This window comes from Rhodnius prolixus, unplaced genomic scaffold (genome assembly GCF_049639745.1).
Source record: "Rhodnius prolixus isolate KJV_2025 unplaced genomic scaffold, Rpr scaffold_11, whole genome shotgun sequence".
Taxonomy (NCBI): Eukaryota; Metazoa; Arthropoda; class Insecta; order Hemiptera; family Reduviidae; genus Rhodnius; species Rhodnius prolixus.
In genome coordinates this window covers 18,006,673-18,024,431 of record NW_027411625.1, presented here as the reverse complement: position 1 = coordinate 18,024,431, position 17,759 = coordinate 18,006,673, and the positions used below count along the sequence as shown (strand labels likewise).

The window sequence follows — 17,759 nt, the reverse complement described above, 5'->3', positions numbered from 1 at the left end:
ATCGAACAGACGCACAAACATTAACTCGCAAAAATAGTTGTTCTTGATAGAGGTCATCAAAACGAATATATACGGTGAAAACAATACACGAAAAAATACTTACTACGAGGGTAAAAGACTCAGGTATCTACTCAGTTAGATCGAATTTCCAGATAACCGATTTTCTTTATCAATGCTTGGAATGTTCCTTAAGGTTAAAAGCTGAAAAATCATAATCCGTTCTGACGTGGCACTTCAGAAGCGGGTTATTCCTGAATAATCTTCCCTGAAACCCCCGCAAAGAAAAATAACTTTTTTAAGTGATTAATAATTCTCTTATTCATAAAAAAAATAATTTAACTAAAAATCGTGACCATTTTCGAGGAAATTGTGAACATCTGAAAAATCCATTTGGTAAAGTTGTACTTTTGGTTGAGCGATTTAAACCTAAATTTTTGAATGATATGTGATGGTAATACTAAAAAAGTATACTACTTTGAGTTTGCTGTGATTTATTTCATTTTTGAGGGATTTTGTAAAAATATATGAAATACTTACTTGGGCGCTGGTTCACCTTCCGCTTCACATTCGATTACGAATGGTTTTTCATTAACGGTTTGTTGCGGGGAATACACTTGGAACAGAAGTTCATCTGTTGGTGGCTGTTTCACTATACGCGGAGGAGACTGATCTGTAAAATTTTTAAACCACATTATTCAAGTTTAATATGTCTTTCGGATTTAAGGTATATGACTTGTGAGCTGATTTTTATTTTTGCACACCTCAAATTCAGCCAAATTAAATAATGATAACCTAATCTATGAACCCACAGTTCAACGGTTCTGCAACAGTATCAGATTTTCAGTGATCAGACTGATCCCTCTTCAAACTAACGCGCTTAGATCCAGAATTGTAAGTTTAAAAAAAGTAAAGTAATTGCCTATTTTTTCAGGCGGGCTTTACGTCCAACTACCAATTAGGTGACGTGGACGGTGGCGACTAGCAAACTTACTTTACTGTAAATTACTCATATTAACCATTAAAGAAAATCCAAGGCCTAAGACCGGGAATTGAACCCAATACCACAATACATATTAGCTTTACAGGTCTCGGTTTCCGTGGTCCTCAGAATTGTAAGTAAAAAAAAAAAAAAAAAAAAAAAAAAAAAAAAAAAAGGAAATGTTCCGTGTGGTCAATAACTTGCGCCCCATTTGATTCTGTTTCTGTAGGAGGATGTAGGATAGAAGGCCTTAGATCCGACCTACTCACCATGCGTATCTTCTCACTGCGACCTGAATGTCCGGTCTCCCCAACACGGAAACGCTTTACTTTGGCTACCAATGCAATTTAGGATCTTTAAGCAGACCTACAGTAGTCACGAACTCACATATTAGAAGTTGACAGAAGAAGTCATGCTACGTCCACCAAATCCACTTCAAAATGATAGCGCCAAAAACTAATAATGAAATGTGTTTATAATCTATCCACCAATCTCAAACGTACACTGAATGCAATCGCCTCATCAAATTCTAGCCTAACTTCTTTCAGCTATGTTCCCCGATATTACAATAAGACATAATTCAGCAGCAAATAAATATTTTAAAAATCATATGCTCATTTCCTTGGATACAGTATTTGAGAAAAAAATCTTTATTGTTAAACGCTCCGACACTGATGTGTTCTTTCAAATCGTAACTAAGCACACGAAGATGTCATATACTATGTATGTACACTTTTTTTACATATGTAAAAACGACTTTTCAAAAATTGCATCCCACAAAATAGAAGTTATAAAAAATTAGCCCTAATATCAAAGGACCACGTTTATTACTAATTGGGATGACATTCACTACAATTTAAAAATAACAAGTACACAAGGTTATACTACAATAAAATAGATGCTTTATTAAAATATCAAAAATCTATTTTAAAAAATTAGAAAATAAAAAACTACCAATTACTTAATAAACTTTTTTAGTTGCAAAAAGTCATCATTATAAATTTACTGAATGGGAGATGATATCATTCATCCTACAGCATATAAACCTCATAATACCTGCAATACCAAGTTTTATATTTAAACAAATTATTTATTTATTAAATGAATTCGTGCTTTTTAGAAAAACTGCTCTTGCAAAAAAATGAAAGAAAAAAAAAAACTTTAGTAATATTAATTTAATATAATTAAATTAAAAGGATTCATTTACTTGTATTAGACAAGAAAACTGAATTAGTTCTAAAAGAAAAAATATTGGAAACAAGATATTAAAGATATCAGAAAAAAACTAAGGAAACTGATATTACTACTATTTGATTAATGGGAAAAAAATCAATTGGGATACAGAACTTAGCTGCTTTTGTCTTTTTTTCTCTAAATTAACATAAATAATAATACTTACATAAAGAATATATATAATTTGGTAATAACAGTAGGAAAAATGTAGAAATTCTGCTCGAAACCATCTTTTACAAAGGAAGTTTTTCTCTTGTAAGAATGTAAAAAACAAATCACTCACTCAATGTTTTAAATTTTATTTCACCTGCATAAACACAAAATTTAAAATAATAAAAAAAAGTAAACTGATGTTTTTTAATAAAAAATCCCAAACACTTTTTGAATCATTTCACGATTGTACACACCCACTTTACAACCAAGTTTGTATATTATTATTCTTAACTTAAATAGGTCGTGTTTATTATTGATATTAATATTAAATATATTTTATTTCTCAATTAAATAATGCAAAACAAAAATAATTTAAAAAATAGTAAAATTGAAAAATTCGTTTATGAAACATTTCGCTAAACAAATCAATATAAGGTGAAAAAATACGTTGCCTATATGCCTTTCTTATTTTATGTGAGCTTCTTTGTCTTAGAAACAGATTTTAAATTGAATATAGTAGAAAAAATACAAGTTAAAATTAAAATCAATATTAAATAATTACATAGCAAAAAATGAAAATAACATACCCCCCTATAATTAAGAATTAAAAACGGTTATTGGTTAAATTAAAAAAAAAAAAAATTCGGATCTCTTCGACTAATTACACTACATGCAACTTGTAGTCGACTGGCGCTCCAATGTAGAGGCCACCCTTCTGCCGAGACCACTCGAAAACCGTCGGATTTAACCGAGGTGGTTGTTGCCAGTTGTGGGGGAAGTTTCCCGCCTCCGCCGACGCTAACCATAGCTACACTAGCCTTGATTATTGCCATTCTGCATTTTTTTTTTTGAAAGCACGAGTAGTGAACTACAAATAACGATCCCAATTCAGTTGGAACCACTCGTATTACGTGTTCAGTTAAAGTTAGCAATGGCTTAATGGTCCAAATGGTTTATCCTGAGTGATTCAATTCATCAGAATCGATTCCTAAAGCTGAAACGGTACGGTGATTGTCTTATTCCTCGTAAGAGAAAGTATTGAGATCTTGCAAATTTCATATTTTAAGTCATTATCGGAAGTACTCATTTCGAAGTATCCTTAGTACGAAAAGTTTAGGCAGAATGTTTGTATGACTACTTCGCAGGCGATTAGGTATTAGCACGGGAATTGTATTTCATTTAAAAAAAAACATGTTAAGATGGCTTAACAAAAACAAGTCGGGATGGGACGAAAGCTATCCGCCTGATAAAATGACTGTTTTGGAATCCATGACTCTATACGGAGAAGAGAAAAAGTTCTTTACAACACTGACAGAGATTACACTGCTGAATAGGTGCGAGACAAGCGCGCTTAAAAAAAGCAGTGTCGCTAAAGCTAAGGGTGCGCCATATCCGTTTAGTGTAATACCTCATGACTATCAAAGGTGTAATAATTATGGTTTTAGAATGGACGGAAGGTCTGTAGCAATGCAAACAAGGACGTTGCCTCTTGGTGAATAGACAATTGTTTTCCAGGTTTGGCTTCTGCTTCAAAAGGGATTTTTATCTGTTGGGATAATCAGACTGCGCTGAAGGCACTACATTCTTTTGTAGCTGATCCAGAAGAAGTTTCATCTGTCAATAATATACTTCTAATTTGAAAGACAGATCTTCTGGGTGCTTCAGGAAATGAGGAGCTATCCAAATTGATTGGTTCTCCTATTGGACACTCTGTTTAAGGAAAAAGCTTTACGTAATGGGTAAGCAATCCATTTTGTGAGGTAACATCCAATTCTTGCTGCCTGTTAGAAGAGTGGCACGCAGATTACAGAGATGAAAATCTACCCAATAACGTCAGAAGTTGACGCGCCTTTAATACATTAAAAAAAACATCAACTTTTTTGGGAGCCTGTTGAAGCCTTGAGTTTATCGATAAAGTTTTAAATAACTTAATAGCAAATTCTAAATATTAGCCTCCATAGCCGAGCAGGTAAAGACAGAGACAGCAAGGATGGTGTGTAATGAAATGGTTAACCGCTTTTGCCTTAAATTTTATTGAATGTGTTTGCATGAGAAATTGTATTAAATTATGTTAACTATTCGTCTCTGACCATGAAACATGAGCGGAGTTGATGGTAAAACCTGTTTAAAAAAAAAATGGAATTCTCACAAATTTATTTTGTTCTACAAACGCATGTTAACAACCTGTGTGCAGAGCTGCACAAGGTGATGTGCACCAAACAGTAAGGTTATAAATAAAGTTCACATTCTTTATTGTCCCAAAAAAAAAAGAAAAACGAATGAAACGATCTTGCCATAATTATATACTGTCTTGTTTTTTTTTAATAATTATATATAGAATTTATTTAAATTCATGGGATTATAAATTTAATAATAAAATTCATGATATTATATCAGATTTGGAAACTATCAGCCAGGTAGCTTCGGATTATAATATTTTTTTGTATGTATTTCAAGAAGGTATTTTGAATTCTTTAATAAAAAGTAATCTGAGAAGTGATGGTAGTGTCATATACGATATGCCAATTTTGCTAGCTGTAGATTCAAAATATTTTAAAGGAATTGATTATAATGAGGTAAGTGTTAATTTAGATTTATATTAAACAAATTTAAATTGCATCTGTTCTAATCTACCGGTCTGCCTACTATACTGTAAGATATTCTTGAGCTCTAAATCTCCAAACATTCCCTTCGAGAGTGTTCGTTACAAGGTAAAAGTCACTTTTACAATAGGTAACGTTATTTTTTTTGGAACCATTCGCTTTTTTGTTGTTTTTTTTAAAGTAAACTTCTATTCTAGTAGTTAGCTGAGAAGGTCTCATTAAAAAGTCTTAATTTACCAGAGAGTGATGAATTACTTTTTCATTTTATTACATTCTGTGGGGTTGGCCTATTATCCTACATCAGGCCTTAAGGATCTATTGTAACCCTAGTTAGCGCTGCCTTCCAGATATTTCTGTTGGTTTTAGACTAAGAAGCTTATGGCAAAGGTGTGGATTTTTCTTTTCCGAAGAGCTGGAGTTGTAAGCCGCACGAGCTCATTAAACTGACAGAGGAGTTCGTTTTTCTTCCAAACCTTACTTACAGAAGCTATTCGAAGTCAAGGCCGTGTGTATCCAAGACTACAGTGGCCTGTAAAGTGCTCTGGGTTTATTCAAATGGCTGACCTTTCTCGTTTGAAACTTTCCAAGTTAGTAAACTTAGGCAAGTCGCTAATGATAACCTGTTTTAATGGCTGCACGTTTGACGTATTTTCTCTACCTCACAAGGGTTTAGGTTTAGGTCCTTGAGGGTTCAAAACAAATGGTCCTTTTTTCCCTTTAATAACGGCACACTATACTTTTTTTCGATTAATTTTTCCAACCGTTGAATTATTTTTCTCAGCAATTACATCCAGTAGATCTGTTTCTCGTTACGCTTTTTATTTGTTGAAATTCAGATTAGTTTGTACATAGCATTGAGATAAGTTTTTACATAGGATTGTTTTAAATACCCCTTACTATTTGTAACCCAATTATATCAGCTTTGACCTTTAACAGTTTTTAAATCATAGTTCTATATTTTTTGTTCGGCCAGTGCTAATGAGTAAATTTAATTGATTATGTTTATCTTTGTAGTTTTTAACAAGATTAAGAACAGCACTTTTCATGACGTACGCTGCCTACAACCACGGATCTCCAATAGCGAATGAAATTGGTGAGAATTGTGTAGTTGGATTTGTTCTGCAAAGAACTGCTGTCGTATATTTACTCATACTATATCCTAGGGAGGTAATCAGCTTTATATTATTTGTTCTGTGTATTAGTTAATCTAATGCTGCCGAAAATAATGATACTGAAATTTCAATCAAGCTATATTGGTACGAGGGTTGTTGCATCGAATAATTCGTAGATTACTGTATCTGCTGAATAAACAAAACATAGTTGTAGATTTATGAACATCTTAAGATATTTAAAACCGTGCCAATACAGTTATTTATGATTCAGTGCTTTCATAGTACACAAACTTCTTCACTCTCGCAAACTTTTTTTTTTTAAATCTCATTGACAATTTTTTTTTTTTTGGGGGCTCAGAATGTTTAGGTGACTTAAGTAAGTGCAAGAGTTATGAGTTTTGAAAGATTGCAGAATTGGAGGAAAGGAAGCGATGATATTTATTTATTTGAGGGCACATTTCTTGATAATTGTCGGGCTTCAATGGACACAACAGTAAATTTTAGAGGTGATTGTCTGCTGGATTTTATGGAATCTCACGGATTTTACGTTTTGAACGAAAGCACAAGGAATGATAAACCTAGCAATTACACCTACACTGGGCATAATGTTCAAAGTGTAATCGATCTAATTTGGAGTAACTATTATGGTCTATGAATAAATATTGGTTTAGTGACTGTAAAATATTAAATTAAGGATTCAAAATTGGCGAGGAATCGGTCCAAATAAAAAACAACAACTCGTCTTTTTGTCAACGTTACGACAAATATATTGCCTTCTTCAGGACCTGGATATTACAAATACAAAAATAATCACAGTCTTGGCAATTTATTTTGTAAATGATGTTGGATAGTTGGTCTGTTTGAATTTTGCTCTTTGTTTTGGTGAAAAATTGTTAAATGGTGGTCCCCGATTTCCATGCGGGGATTTTGTTATAGCTGTGAAGTAGTTTGTTAATTTTTTCCGACAGAGCATTAATGTAAGGGAAAGTAATGTAATGTTTCGAAGGAGGTTCTTGACAGTCGAAGGGAAGCGTTCTTTGGAAGTTCGGTCTTCTATTTATTAATTTAGGGAGACTGTAGATAAGGCTTTTGGGATAACCATTGTTTGTTAAGATAGTTGTGATTTCCTTTTTATTCCTTTCTTTGAATTCATCATCGCTGATTGCCATAACTTTTTTTAAAGTTCAGTTTTTGGTGAAAACGTTGTTTGGAATGGTAGTGTAAGTATCTGTCAGATCTGCAATTCTATTTATACTTTAAAGTTCAGTCTAGGATGGAATGAATTAAAAATGTACTGTATTTCATTAATCATGATAGTTGTTATGTAGGCCAGACTAGTCATTATCTTAAAGCAAGGTTGTACCAGTATCAATATGATTGTAAGACGAAAAAAAGAAGACAATTCCACCTCGCTACTTAGACAGCACATAACATAGACTACAAACAAAATTTCGACATCCAAAATGAGACAATACTGAGTAGGGAAAAAAAACAGTACAAATGAAATTTTCTAGAAATGTGCCACATAGTGAAACAAAACAACACTGTTAAGTTTAGAACAGTCACGTCGAACTTAGCCAATTGCTATAATTTTGTTATTAAAAAATAAAAAGATATCAAACTTATGTACAAAATTATTGCTGTTTTTTTAAATTTACTTCTAATCATTTGGTTCATACTATGTACTTAGTTTATAGGGAATTTTGATTTTTCCTATGATTGTCATTAACGTTTTTGTATTAAAAGAAATTTCCAACATCTGTTTTACTCTTATGTCAAATTGAACATTGTAATTAGTCTATTGTATCTGTCCCATCGCTTTATATCTTCCCGTGTAAGTCCCGTTATATTTATATATATATATGTAGTATATACCTGACCTCCAGTTCTGGCTCTTAGTTTTCTGTAACTCAACCAACCCGCATAGCCACTTAAGTTTCAATAATTATAAAAAATTTATTGTATTATTTTATTTATTTTTAGTTTTATATTACTGATTTTTCTATTCTCTTAATTGTTTTTACTTCTGTATTTGTAATTTCCAGACCCTGAAGAAGGCAATATATTTGTCGAAACGTTGGCAAAAAGACGAGTTGTTGTTTTTTATTTGAACCGATTCCTCGCCAATTTTGAATAATTAATTTAATTATGATCTACATTTTACAATTAATATGGAAGTGCTCGATTATTATATATATATATTTTTTTTTTTTTAGTGTCTGACCATTTTCCAATTTTGTTATCATTCGGTCTTGAATTAAGTAACAATAACACAATAAGAAAAAGCGATTCGGTTAGTGAATTCTCACAACCTGTTAAGAAATTAATTTGGGATGATGTAAATAAACATGCATATAAAGAACTGTTTACTAATATTGAGTATAAACATAATTTATCTATAGAGGAATTAAATGACTTTTTTTCTCAAATTTAAATAAAGTAGCCAAACAATTAAATATGTTGTCTTTTGTTGCCTTCAATGTCAACCTTAGTTCAATAAGATCTGTCAAAGTGCTAAAAAAAAAATGCAACAAGCCAACAAATTGTATAAAAATGATAACTTAAACTTTGATTACTTCCAAATTTTTTTGAATTTAAAAAAGGAATTCAATGTTAGAGTTAGGAGGGAAAAGCTAAATTACTACAACTATTTACGCACTAAATTGAACAATGTAATCCTAAGGAGTTTTGGGATATTGTAAAGAAATATAAATAGGGCAGACGTACGTATGGAACGAATACCTCATGAAATCCTGCTCAATTGTTCCGTCCTCTCCTGTCACTCTATTTGATACTTTTCATCCGTTTTTGAAATTAAATCGGCAGTTAATAAGTTAAAATTAGCTAAAGCACCTGGCCCCGATTCGACACCTAACGAATTCTATAAACATTTGCCTGATAATGGCTTATGCATTTTACGCGATATGTGTAATGGTTATATGTAGCGAATAGAGGAGTAGTGGGGGCACATGCATATGGCGAGAGAGTGGGGACAACGAGGTGCTGGTCAGAAAGGCCTAGGCCAGAGAGACGTGCACAGGTCCATGTGTCCCTAGACGCTCTAAAAAGATAAAAAGGTTAAGAGAGATAGTAAGAGGAAGTCCCGCACTGGCATCCGGCTTGAGGAGGCGATATCGGCCGCGGTGGGTGAGTTCTGTGTGGTGGTGGAGGATTGGCGAGAGATTTGGACTTTTCGCGTGTTTCAGTACAGTAAAAGCTCTAATATCCGGCACCCTCGGGGTCGGCATGTTGCCGGATATCGAAAATCTCCGGATAATAGAACGCTAATTTCGGTGCAAGAAATTAGATGTAAAATATGATTCTTTAACATTTCTCAGTGAAATACAGAACTGTACATGGCTTTTATGTTCTAATGAAGTAGGCCCTACCATATTGTTAGATACAGTATTACATTAAAATTGAGTGTACAAGAAATTTGAAGAGAGAAAATAAATTTTAAAAACATTTCTAAAAATAAAACACGCACCAGTAAACTTAACTATGTATAATTAAATAAATATAAAAGTAATATAAATATAAATTAATAAATATAAATTAATTAAATATAACAGTACATTAAGAGTTATGTTTTAATGATTTTTAAAATAATCGCGGATATCTGACTGTTTGATACGCGATGATCGTTTTTCAACAAATTTTGAATGAAGCATATGCAGTTGCAAAACTTCCTGAGCCGAGTAACATTTCTCACCTTCAACAAACGTTAGCAGCGTTGTAAAAGCATCTGCAGCACTACTCTATGAAACGTTTAATTTTTCTTGAACTATTTCTTCATCTGATGATTCACTGTCAGCTGTTTTTTCTTCTGTGATTGCCCTTATTAAACCTTAAAAACACATTTTTTTTTGAGTGCGTAGCTAGTTGAAAATTTGCCGGTTAATAGAACGTTCCGGATGTTGGAATGCCGGATAAAAGAGCTTTTACTGTATTCGTTATTGTAGTTATTAAGTATTGTAATATATTAAGAGTTTGGTCTTTAGTTAGCATTGAATTTATGTTATGTAAATAAAGCTATTAGCCGTATTAGTTATTAAATCTATTTGTTAGTATATATTATTAGTTAAGTAAAAAGTACGTAGGTTAGTTAGGCCGCGGTGTGGATGAGTGTGTGTCTGTTTGTCGGTTTGTCGGTTAGGGCAGTGTGTTGGTAAATGATTAACTTGTAAGTTAAAGTATTATTTGGTAACTAATGTAAATAAACCAACTGCTATAGAAGTACTGTTTTATTGAAAGCCCTCGGCTCCGTAACCGCTAGCGTGGTTGGTTACAATGTTCAATAGAATTCTTGTTAATGAATCAATCCCTCCTTTTTGGGTTAAATCTGAGATGTTTATTATCTTTAAAAAAGGGGATCAAAAAGGGGAAGCTCTTCACAACCTGTTAATTCCAAAAGTTTATTTTGTTGTTAATGAAAATCTGTGTTTTATTCACATTATTTAGCATATTTTTTTAATTAACTAAAGAATAGCACACAGTTCTAAACTCATGTAAATAAACCAACTGCTATAGAAGTACTGTTTTATTGAAAGCCCTCGGCTCCGTAACCGCTAGCGTGGTTGGTTACAATGTTCAATAGAATTCTTGTTAATGAATCAATCCCTCCTTCTTGGGTTAAATCTGAGATGTTTATTATCTTTAAAAAAGGGGATCAAAAAGGGGAAGCTCTTCACAACCTGTTAATTCCAAAAGTTTATTTTGTTGTTAATGAAAATCTGTGTTTTATTCACATTATTTAGCATATTTTTTTAATTAACTAAAGAATAGCACACAGTTCTAAACTCGTTAAACGAAAATCTTTCCTTTCGAAATTGGTACCTAACCCTCATTTAACATCATATACATTTTTCTTCTTTTTATTTTATTTTATTATTTATAATGTACATTTTATATTTTTGAATATAGTTCTTAAATAAATTAATTATTAAATTACACGTTTGCAAAAAATCGTACTGGATTTGATGATTCTGATCAGTTATATTCTTATGGTAGGTGAATTCCTTTCATAATGCCGACGCTGTTTTGATGCCTACTTTTTTGCAATTAATCATAGATATCTGCATCAATTTTTAAAATAACCACTATTCCCATTTTTTTAAACCCCTGTGTCTCTAGATGCAGCATCCAACTTTTGTTTTTTAAATGGTACGTTATATTTTTTGTTGTATATTTTTATAGTATATGAGCTCCTGAAAAATAAAAAAAAAAATTTTGAAATCGGTTAGGTTTTACAAAAGTTATGGTAATTTAAAATATGAAAAACAAATTTCAGTTTACTGTCAAAATTACGTTATTTTTTTTAAAGAATCTGTTCAAACTGGGCACAATCAACGGATAGGCAAGCCAAAACTCTGGACTCCCACGCTTTGCTTGTAGCAGCACTTAAGGTGGTGAAGTCAAGATCTAGGCAGGCTAGAGTTATTCCACGTTTCAGATCATCGACTGAAGCCACGAGATTAAAGATACTTGACACTTTATTTTTTTAGGTATCCCCACAAAAAATAGTCCATTGGGGTTAAGCCCAGAGATCGAGGTGGCCATTGGATGGGACAATGAGCGTTTTTCATGGAAATTTCTGTCCAGGTAAGCTCGAACCACTCTCATATTATTTGTTGGGCAACCATCTTGTTGAAAATACATATCTAGCCGACGTTGTAGAGGAACATCTTCAAGCAGAACTGGCAAAATATCTCTTAAAAAAAGTTGGATATCTTTCACCAGTTAAGTTCTCTCTGTAGAAGTATGGGCCGATTAGTTGATTTCCTAAAACTCCACACCAAACGTTTGTAGTAAAAACAACCTGAACGTCGACTAACTCTAGCCTGCCTAGATCTTGACTTCGCCTCCATAAGTGCTGCTACAAGCAAAGCGTGGGAGTCCAGAGTTTGGGCTTGCCTATCGTTGATTGTGCCCAGTTTGAACAGATTCTTTAAAAAAAAAAATAACGTAATTTTGATAGTAAACTGAAATTTGTTTTTCACATTTTAAATTACCATTACTTTTGAAAAACCTAACCGATTTCAAAAAATTTTTTTTTTGTTTTTTTCAGGAGCTCAAATACTATAAAAATATGCAACAAAAACTATAACGTTCCATTTGAAAAACAAAAGTTGGATGCTGTATTCCGAGATACAGGGGTTTAAAAAAATGGGTCAATCACTGAAAATAAACTAGACTAAAAATGATTAAATACGTGTTTTCTATTTTTTCGAAATTTCCCGCCGTTTAAAAAAAAAGTTGGTGGAGCATATAACTCTGGTCACCTGTATACAGGGTGTCCCAAGGTATATGGATAACGACTTTTTCTCGGAAACTAAGATAGCTAGAAAAAAACTAAAAAATACGTGTTCCCTTAATTTTTTTTTTTTAGAAATCCAAATTTAATTTGTAAATTTTTTTCGGTGCTTCCAGAAGCGAGGTACAGGCACCAACTTCATTTTTTCAAATAGGAAGGTGCGGTTTTTATTTCAGAAATAGATTCCTCTATTTTTTTTAAGAAAAATTTACTTGAACGGTTTTTTTTGTGAGCGATATTTTACAGGTTATGAATGAAAACATGATTCTTATAAGAAATTTCAATATGATAATATAACGGTTTTTTGATTGAATAAGAAGAAAAGTACTATTTTATCATAAATTTTACTCCTCATTAATATTACAAATCATGCTCGAAATGGCCTCCACCATTAGAGATGCATAGACATGCTCTTTCCTGCCAATTGTTCCTTACTGCCAAAGAAATAGATTCGGCTTTAACCGAGTTACAGGCATCTATTATTCTCTGGTTTAGTTCATCTACAGATGAAATCCCGGCTTCATTCTAATACACCTAGATTTAGAAATACTTTTAGATAAGCATATGTAAGAAAAGAAAGAAAAAAGTTATGAATATTCACCTTGTTTTTCAGGTATCCCCAATGGAAATAGTCCATAGGTGTCAAATCCGATGAACTAGGTGGCTACTGAATCGTCCCCCGTGTGGCTATAACATGCCCATCAAATTGCCTGTCGAGATATCTCTTTACATGCCTGATGGTGTTGTATCGACACGGGGGACGATTCAGTGGCCACCTCGTTCGGACTGAATTAATTTTTATAGAGAGGGTCTCTAACAGCTGCTAGCTACATAGACGACATTCTTTCGAAGGCTGTTGTTCCATTCGTACCATACTTTGGCAAAGAATTTTTGTTCATGCACGATAATGCACGGCCTCATACAGCAAAGTTTGTTTCCCGCTACCTGGAAAACGCTTCAATCCGAGGTTTAGAGTGGCAAGCATGTAATCCAGATCTAAATCCCATGTATGTTACAAATGGCCTGATATTTATTCTAAAGTATGTGGGGACGTTAATAAGAAATTGATTGCAAATCAGTACATATACTGAAGGGTGGCCACTTTTTTTGCCTCTCAGTATATAATAATAATAATAATGAAATTAACCTTCCTTATTATTGCTGTATTCAATTTGCCCTTTATTTAATACTTTTCCCCCGAATATTTGTGCCTTAAAAACCTTTGAATTTATCTAAACCATTGTATAGTATATATGCAGAATTAGATGTAATATTACAATTCAAGGAAATCAACCCAAACAAGCAAATGGGTCCAAAATATCTTCTTCTTTTTTTAGGATTTCTGGTGGTATGGAAATTTACAAAATGATCAAAAATTCCATTCAAAACTCAAAATTTTAAATTCTAGTCAGAACAATACCTGGAGAATATTAACACAAGAAGGTGCTTTAGATAAGTAAGTACCTACATATTATCAAATAAGTAGGGCGGTATCTTTTTTTTCATATTCTCATTGTATTTATTAATCTTAGCGTGTATTTCAATTGAATAAGAGGGTAAACAAATATTTTATTTTTGTCTTAAATAATTAATATTTTCTTCCTCTCCATAAAAGAAGAAGTGGACAATATCCATTGTAATGAAGCATATTTGAAACATAAATTTTTAAAACAGGTATGTTGTCTAAGTAAAAAAATCTATTTTGAAAAATACTAAGACTATCTGTTGAACTTCTTTAGTTATAAACTTATGAAAATGGTAAAAGCCGAAACGATATTAACAAAAAATAAAAAAATTATGAGACTTGATATTTTGATGAAAAATTGATGTTTATATATAGCGTCATAATAAATTCTTAAATAATAATAATTTACATTCTTAAAATTATTTTGATGTTATATTCCGGTAGTATGTGATTAAAATTAATGCTTGTCCTAAAAAAGTTATTTTTCAGCAGGTTCAGCAGTTTATATGAAACAGGATGGTTAAATTATATCGGTAATCAGATATTTGGCTCAGGGTATCGTTTAGAACTTCTGTAAATGTAAAATCTCTGAGGAAATTTACTCTCTCCTTTAAGAGTTAATAAATGAACTAAACCTCCTTTTATTAGTAATTCGATTAGTAAAATATTCCGGCAAATAATATTTGGTGAATAGCACCAAGATAGTTCGTATCATACAATATTTGTGAACATCAATCACACAAATTTACAAAATGTGCTGTATGATACAAATTCTCAGTAACATCAGTTTTGACTTTTACGAACACCAATATAAATTAAATTAAAAAAATTTAAAATGTATGTATTTATTATTTAATAATTATTTGATTTAGTAACACAAAACTAAATATTTTTATAATATTTATAAAATGATTTACCTAATTATTAAAATTAAATTTTTTAAAAATATAATTACTTTTTTTTAGTATATTCATTAAATGAGATTTATTTACCCAAATTATGTGAAGACCTAATTTTTATTCAATACCTGTAACAAATAATTAAAAGTTGTCTATTCTCTTTTATTAGGTTTCAAGGAACTCTGATGAAAATCAATGGAATTTATCGAAATTATCTATACCCTAGAAATATTATTAAATTTATAAAAAATATAAAACATTCTAAGTTTATCGAATGCAATCATACAAACGCTAGAATATTCAAAAACCGTTACAAATCGGAGACAAGTGTCAAAGCAAGAAGATTCCGCCATCAGTCCAGAAAATTATTATTTAAAACTAAAGTCGTATTGGATAATTTGTCAATACCATTTTGGTTGAGCAGTGGAACGTGTCTGGGTAAGTCAAACAAAACAAAATTTTGGTGTGAGACTTTTACAAGACTCGCTCTTTGCAATTATCTGTGTTCTAAGTTATCAATTTTTTGTTGAAGTTTTTGTTATTAGATAAAATTTTATTCCAGCTCTTTACCTCTCGGAATAATAATATCTTTTCGTGGATAATGTTTAAGAAAAACTGATATGATCAAAATGTGGTTTGGTACGCAGTGCTGGATAATGTCTTTGATTTTAGCATGCATGTTGTTAGTATCCCTGACCGGTTTCGGAATTTTCATCCATCATTAGAAGTGTATTAATCAGTTTGTTGTAGAGATTTCGACTTCACTTATGTTTCCGACTTGCAATACATTGCTGATTCATCAAATCAAATCTTAACTCCAAACAAATTATCTCTGATGATGGATGACAGTTCGAAACCGGTCAGGGTTAGTAATCAACTTGCTACGACGGATGAAACCAAAGATAAAATTGATATTCCGCATGTATTCAGTCACATAGTCTATTATACATACATACTCTGTAACCTTCCTCATAATCAGTAAAATATTTGGTAACAACTGAAGTGTGTTTTTTTATGTAGAAGTTAAGTTTGTCTATTGAAAACCTAATGATTTTATCTTCAAAAGTGAATGAAAATCTGAATAATAAAAAAGTAGACATGCTATGGCGGTTGATATTATATGTACCTACTGCAAATTGATTTTAAAATAATTTAGGGAAAGAGGTACTAATGCTTCCCTGTAAATTGTCATTTTTTGTGTACCTTATGATTTTACAGATATATGGTTTAAATAAATGTTGATAAAATTCTTATTTTGTAGATATTTTGATGCAAAGTGATCGTACATTGCAAGAAGAAGTCGTGTGAGTATTCACACCAGTTTTTATTATCTCCTATTTTTCAGGATACCTGCGGCAGTGTGACATTATCTCCTACAGCCAAGACGTGGACATAGGTGTTTTTGTGAAAGATTTCAATTACCAGATTATCGCAGATATGCACGCGCATCACTTATACCTGAAACATTGGTTTGGCGAATTAGAAGATTCATTAGAGCTGTCATTTGTAGATCAGCAGTCTACTCTGAAACTTGATATATTTTTCTTCTATGTCGAGGGAGATACTTACTGGAATGGCGGTACTCAGGTGAAGACAGGAAAGAAATTCAAGTAAATTCAAGTTTATTAAATATTAGTTATATATCTTAGGATTAATCAAGCAGCTTCGGTGGTTCTTTTTCTAATTTTCTTATTCTCCAGTTTTTGAATTTTCTTCTTCTTTTCCAGTTTCTCATTAATAGAAAGGGTTACCGTTTTTAGTCAAAAGTATAAATCCATTTCCTAATGCCTTGTTCTGATAGTGTCTTTATTTTATTGTATGAATTCATTGATTTTTTTTAGATACGTTTTCGAAAAATTCTATCTTTGTTGGACTTCATTTCTTGGTCTAAAAGTGAGAGTACCTTGCGACACGAAGACTTATATTTTGGCCAACTACGGTCCAAATTGGACTATACCAATAAGACAATGGGATTGGAAAAGCAGTCCTTCAAATGTTAAGTTTAACGGATATTGGCCTCCAGGTAAATGGCCTATTGTTATCAGGACGTGGTAAAAATGGTAAAAATCTTGTCGGCCATTTTTTTTATGTATTTATTGATATAGTCATGTTTGGTACTAAATATGTGTTTTAAACAAAATAAATTTAGACTATTATTTATTCGTTTTTTACTACCTCTTGAACCTACAAATTCTGCAGGTCCTAGAAACATGTTTCAAATAAAATTACGTTTGGTGAGGACATTCTTGGCAATAGTTGTACTGTTAATTGTACGTAGCATGTAACTTATAAGGGAATCGGTTCGCCACCCATAAGGTAACCGTGGGTCAACCGTGTGAGGCCGATTCTCAAGCGAGCTATCACTACCGCCTCTCTCTTTATGGATCTAGAAGATGAGTCCCAGGGATGCACAGAGTTTGATTGCTCTCAGCTTGTTATTTGTGACGGTCGTCTAATCCAGTTACCACCTTTGATTTATAGTACCTTTTATTGTGTGAATCATGTCGCGTGATAATTTTTTTTCCATAGAAACTGTCATCCTGGTGGCTTTTTTCGCTGCAGCATCTACAGCAACGTTTCCTTGTATCCCAGAGGTACCGAAATAAATGAGACATTAGGCCCTTCCTTTTTCAACTTGTGCAGGAGGGTGTGTATATCCTGGATTGGTGGATGTTTAGAATATAAATCTTTCAAGGATATCAGTGAGCTAATATAATACTCAGTGCCATATGTAGAGCGTGTAGTTTTGAAAAATAAATATTACTTGACGCGGGTAGTCCGAACTTATACTTCCTTCTCTCGATGACGACTGCTGCGCCACAATCTTGTATGCTTTTTATTCCATCTCTGTACAACATATTATTTCAATTTTTTCGGTTTAAGAGTTTAGGAAATATTGCTTCTATTTTGGGTCAAAGGTTTTTCAATTTGCGTATTTCAAATGGATTATGTGGGTCAACCAGGGTTCCGTAGCCTGCTGATGATGCTTTATTTACGGAGGG

At 32.4% G+C, this 17,759-nt stretch overlaps 2 protein-coding genes across 13 annotated transcripts in view; one reads left to right on the top strand and one right to left on the bottom strand.

The window, feature by feature from the left end:
* The window catches only part of Nrg (Neuroglian), a 133,356-nt gene extending 123,905 nt beyond the window's left edge, over nucleotides 1-9,451 (bottom strand). For 4 of the 6 annotated variants that reach the window (XM_074137720.1, XM_074137719.1, XM_074137718.1 and 1 more), the window contains exons 1-3: nucleotides 2,953-3,105; nucleotides 2,379-2,519; nucleotides 538-670 (exon numbers count right to left, since the gene is read on the bottom strand). In XM_074137720.1, coding sequence (XP_073993821.1) covers nucleotides 538-670; nucleotides 2,379-2,442 — 197 coding nt within the window. In that variant the 5' untranslated portion in view covers nucleotides 2,443-2,519; nucleotides 2,953-3,105. Of the gene's footprint in view, nucleotides 1-537; nucleotides 671-2,378; nucleotides 2,520-2,952; nucleotides 3,106-8,807 lie in introns of those variants that run through there. The other 2 variants (XM_074137716.1, XM_074137717.1) reach the window with 2 other exon arrangements.
* LOC141459114 (ribitol-5-phosphate transferase FKTN-like) lies at nucleotides 3,229-16,913 on the top strand. Of its 7 annotated transcripts, XM_074137731.1 has the most exons (7): nucleotides 3,248-3,367; nucleotides 3,881-4,104; nucleotides 5,983-6,135; nucleotides 13,731-13,849; nucleotides 14,927-15,195; nucleotides 16,103-16,367; nucleotides 16,599-16,913. In XM_074137731.1, exons 3-7 carry the CDS (start codon nucleotides 6,013-6,015, stop codon nucleotides 16,810-16,812), a joined length of 990 nt encoding a protein of 329 aa, XP_073993832.1. In that variant the 5' UTR covers nucleotides 3,248-3,367; nucleotides 3,881-4,104; nucleotides 5,983-6,012; the 3' UTR covers nucleotides 16,813-16,913. The 7 variants fall into 7 exon arrangements, with proteins under 7 accessions (XP_073993830.1, XP_073993832.1, XP_073993829.1 ...); XM_074137729.1 differs by lacking the exon at nucleotides 3,881-4,104 and having other exon boundaries at nucleotides 3,229-3,367; XM_074137728.1 differs by lacking the exon at nucleotides 3,248-3,367 and having other exon boundaries at nucleotides 3,375-4,104.
* Nucleotides 16,914-17,759: the final 846 nt, after the last annotated feature.